General features: G+C 41.6%; 1 protein-coding gene across 1 annotated transcript; it reads left to right on the top strand.

The window, feature by feature from the left end:
* Nucleotides 1-1,888: 1,888 nt before the first annotated feature.
* On the top strand, nucleotides 1,889-4,067 carry LOC125237330. The gene is made up of 3 exons (XM_048144323.1): nucleotides 1,889-2,050; nucleotides 2,369-3,575; nucleotides 3,982-4,067. Exons 1-3 carry the CDS (start codon nucleotides 1,889-1,891, stop codon nucleotides 4,065-4,067), a joined length of 1,455 nt encoding a protein of 484 aa, XP_048000280.1.
* Nucleotides 4,068-4,514: the final 447 nt, after the last annotated feature.

Genomic DNA, 4,514 nt, shown 5'->3' on the forward strand with positions numbered 1-4,514 from the left:
TTAATTTTACCTTATTTTTTTTTTGCTTTTACGGCTGGTAGAGGGCTAAAAGTAGTACCTAATTTTAAATTTGATACCAGAAATATAATCTACAATTTTTTCCACAACTTTCGATACCTATTCCGTTATGAATTTCTAATTTTTTATTTTCTCCATACAAGCACGCTCCACCCTATTTATTGCCCACGGCTTCAATCGCGTTAAATTCTATAATTGCGAAATGCTCCATACAAACTTCTACTCCCAATTTTAGGGAAGTGGAGGGTTAGAAAGAGACAAAAAGTAGCCTACGTCACTCTACACGTACATCCCTTCAACTATATCCACATAATAAATCACATCTATTGGTTGCTCCGTTTTGCAGTGAAAGACAGACAAACAAACAGACACACACACTTTCCCATTATTGGTACCAACAAATAGGCTACTTGCCTCCTAGTCAAATCAGCTTCTTTTTAAGAACTGTCAAAACGAATTTGAACGACTTGATAATATGGAATTTATATGAAATCAAATTAAGTGACGTCACGGTCAATTCAGTTACTTTATATATTTCTACCTGACTTATTAAACATAAATTGGATTTAAAAATAACTTCTGTCCATGTTTTTCTTATAATTATCTGATGCTTTCTTTTGTGCATGGTATAAAATATTTTATTTTAACTACAATCAAGTTCCCTATTAGTACTTGTACAAGTACACCAGTTTTTAACAGTTAAAGGTATGTCTTCCGAAGGGTCCTTACATCTTTCTCTTCTACTTATCATGTATTTATATTATTGTACCTATACTAATCTCTCACCTCGTCTGGTCAGTACACATCTATAGTAGGTGCAAGTCGGAGTTTGTAACTTCTATTCCGGTTTGAAAGCCCGCTCAGTTACCGAACTGTTTCCGGTCAGGTATCAAAGGATAAGGATTAGTTAGTGAATTTATATCTTTAAAATATTTTATTTGTCAGACTCTTCGTAGCATAAGTACCTGCGTTCATACTTAAATCAGATAGATTTTATAATATATGTACTAGCTACCCGCCCCAGCTTTGCATGGATCACACAAAACAAATTGTGACGTTTTCAAAGGTACACATTGTCAAGTCACCATAAGTTCCAAATTAAGTATCTTTACACAAATAACCTGTAAGGCTACGTTCACATGGGGCAATTTTTCCCATATAACCGTGTACGAGATTTTGTCGAATATCGTAGTGGCAGTAAAATTTGTATGGCAACTCTGTAAATCTATCACACGACGTACGTGCGAGAAAATCTCATATTCGAGACATATTTTTTTCCCCTCACTAGCTCGGAAACACGTGTTTTGTCCTTTAATACCGGTAAAAACGCATTTTATCCACTAGTGGGTAAAGTAATTTGACCTTGAAAAAAGTCAAATTAACTGCTTTAAAATTGATAAAAGCAGGTGAATCTAATAATAAAGATGATTTACCACCAGTGGAACTCCTGGAAGCAGTGATAAACGCTTTTTTGCGTTGTATTGGGTTGGTAAGAAAGTAATGAGCGATCGATTGAATTCCACATAACATTTTTGAGAGAGTTCTAGAATCTTCTAAGGTCGAAAGTATATAAAGGGCGAGTCGCACAGTTTCTCGTCAGTCATTCACTAGCTGTCGCCGAGCTAATATAAGAATGAAAATGGACGAATTAAAAGTGCATGTAAGGCATTGCTTACTATATGAATTTCAGTCTGGGTGCCGTGTGGTAGCCGGCTTAAGAATAGCCCACTCCGTGCCTATCCATGGATGTCGTAAAAGGCGACTAAAGGTGTGAAACGACAGTCATCTAAGTCAACTAAGGATTCCCAAGGAGGGTTGACGTCAGGCGGGCGGCCGGTTGTAAAAACTAAATGCCAAAACCTTTTGCAGTATGACTATCGGACTTAATGATATGAGCGACAGGGCTAGGGCGTACCCCGCAGGCGACGCGCAGGGGCAGCACCCGGCTCCTGTGGGAAGTGGACTAGGGTTGTCGCATTTAACGGTGCGGATGCGACGTAAGAAGCTAGCCCGGAGAGAGAGGCATGTCAGAGTGAGGTTTGCTAGTTGGAACTTAGGTACGATGACTGGAAGAGCGAGAGAGTTAGTGGACGTTTTGAAAAGGCGAGGAGTGAATGTAGCGTGTCTGCAAGAAACGAAATGGAAGGGAAATAGAGCAAGAGAGATTGGTGAGGGATATAAGTTTTACTATTGTGGCAGTGACGGAAAGCGGAATGGGGTGGGAATTGTGCTGGATTGTGAAATGAAAGAACGAGTGACGGAAGTGAATAGAATAAATGATAGAATGATTGTTGTAAAATTGATGATTGAGAATAAGCCTGTGAATATTGTGAGTGTGTATGCTCCGCAGGCAGGTTGTGATGAGAGTATGAAAGAGAGGTTTTGGGAGGAATTTGATAGTATGATAATGGGAATACCAGATAGTGAAGAGATTTATATTGGTGGTGATTTTAATGGACATGTAGGAAGAGTGAATGATGGGTACGAAAGAGTACACGGTGGGTGGGGGTATGGAATGCGGAACAGCGAGGGGGAAACCCTTCTACAAGCGGCAGTTGCATTTGATCTGGCTGTACTAAACACGTGGTTCCAAAAACGTGACCAACATCTTATCACTTATAAAAGTGGTAACCACGCTACACAGATTGATTATTTCCTGATAAGACGGAACAGAATCAACTGTGTCAAAAACTGCAAAGTGCTGCCAGGCGAAGATTTGGTGTCCCAGCACCGAATTCTGCTAGCTGACGTTAGTATTGCTGTTCGCCCCAACAAGAACAAGGTTTGTCCCCCGCCCAAAATAAAGTGGCATCTATTGCAAAATAATGAGTATGCTAGTGAATTTAGGGAGCAAGTAGTGACCAAAATGTTAGAGATGGGTGAAATGGAAGGAATGAGTGCGAATGAATGTTGGTTAGTAATGGCTGGCTATATTAGAAGTGTGGCAAAGAATGTATTTGGGGAAACAAAAGGGAAGCGTATGATAGATAAAGAAGTATGGTGGTGGAATGAAAGTGTTCAAGAAGTGTTAAGAGAAAAGAAAAAGGCGTTTAAAGAATGGCAGATGGTTGAGGATGAGAATGAAACATTAAAAGAAAGTAAGAAAGAGGTGTATAAAGAATGTAAGAAAAGAGCCAAGAGGACAGTTGCAATTTGTAGGGCGGAGGCGCAGGACAATCTGTACCGGTCTTTGGAAAGACCTGAAGGTCAGAAACGACTTTACCAAATTGCAAGGGCTCGAGAAAGGAATGGAAGAGATATTTCGCATGTTAAATGTATAAAAGATGATTCTGGGAAGATTCTGACTGATGATGAAAGCATAAAAGAACGATGGAAGAAATATTTTGAAAAGTTGATGAATGAAAAAAATGAATGGAATGGTGTGCTTGAAAATCCACCATTGAATCTGGGCCTTGTTAGGGAGATTAGTGTGGAAGAAGTGAAAGTGGCTGTAAGAAATATGAAGAATGGAAAAGCCGTGGGCCCGGATGGAATACCAGTTGAAGTATGGAAGTTGTTGAGTGCGGATGGATGGAAATGGCTGAGTGTATTCTTCGGTAAGTTGTTGCATGAGGAACGCATACCTGACGAGTGGTGCAGTAGTACGCTGGTACCAATATTTAAAAACAAAGGAGACGTCCAAAATTGCAATAATTATCGAGGAATAAAGCTCATGTCACATACCATGAAGGTCTGGGAGAGGATAATAGAGAGAAGAATGAGAGAAGAGTATGAAATAACGCAAAATCAATTCGGATTTATGCCCGGTCGAGGTACGACAGATGCCATTTTCGCCTTACGCCAACTGTGCGAAAAGTACAGGCGCGCACATAAAAATCTGCACATGGTTTTTGTCGACCTGGAAAAGGCTTACGATCGGGTTCCCCGTGAGGTTTTGTGGTGGGCCTTGAAAGAGAAAGGTATGCCTGGGAAGTATGTAGAGCTAATCCGTGCTATGTACAGATCGTCTTGTACGCGTGTTCGATCCGCTGCTGGAACTACTGACAGCATCGGTGTGGCTGTGGGTTTGCACCAGGGCTCGGCATTGAGCCCATACCTCTTCGTGCTTATAATGGATGCTCTGACGTCGGACATGCAGGAAGAGGCACCCTGGTGCATGCTCTTTGCCGACGACATCGTGCTTGTCGGAGAAGAGGGACTCGAGGTACAAGGCAGGTTAGCGAAGTGGCAACAGAGGCTGAGGATGAGGAGAGATGACTTCGGCGGTCTTTCCGCCCCTGTTGCCATGACACTAGATGGCGAAATATTGCCTACCTGCTCGGATTTCAAGTACCTGGGTTCTCTCATTCAGGGAGATGGCGAGATCGACAGAGCAGTTCAGCACAGGATTAATGCAGGATGGATGAAATGGCGACAGGTTACAGGCACAACCTGTGATCCCCGAATGCCTCTCAGGCTGAAGGGGAAAATTTATAAATCAGTTATCCGACCTGTCGTCCTGTATGGAAGTGAGTGCTGGGCCACCAAGACGAATG

Source organism: Leguminivora glycinivorella, chromosome 21, assembly GCF_023078275.1.
Source record: "Leguminivora glycinivorella isolate SPB_JAAS2020 chromosome 21, LegGlyc_1.1, whole genome shotgun sequence".
Classification (NCBI taxonomy): domain Eukaryota; kingdom Metazoa; phylum Arthropoda; class Insecta; order Lepidoptera; family Tortricidae; genus Leguminivora; species Leguminivora glycinivorella.

What these genes read in the sequence shown, in the direction of transcription:
- LOC125237330 (XM_048144323.1), top strand. Translation starts at nt 1,889, where the DNA reads ATGACTATCGGACTTAATGATATGAGCGACAGGGCTAGGGCGTACCCC. An exon ending in GGAGAGAGAGGCATGTCAGA is followed by an intron (nt 2,051 to 2,368) that starts GTGAGGTTTGCT and finishes TATGCTCCGCAG; the next exon opens with GCAGGTTGTGATGAGAGTAT. An exon ending in ATGGCTGAGTGTATTCTTCG is followed by an intron (nt 3,576 to 3,981) that starts GTAAGTTGTTGC and finishes TGCTATGTACAG; the next exon opens with ATCGTCTTGTACGCGTGTTC.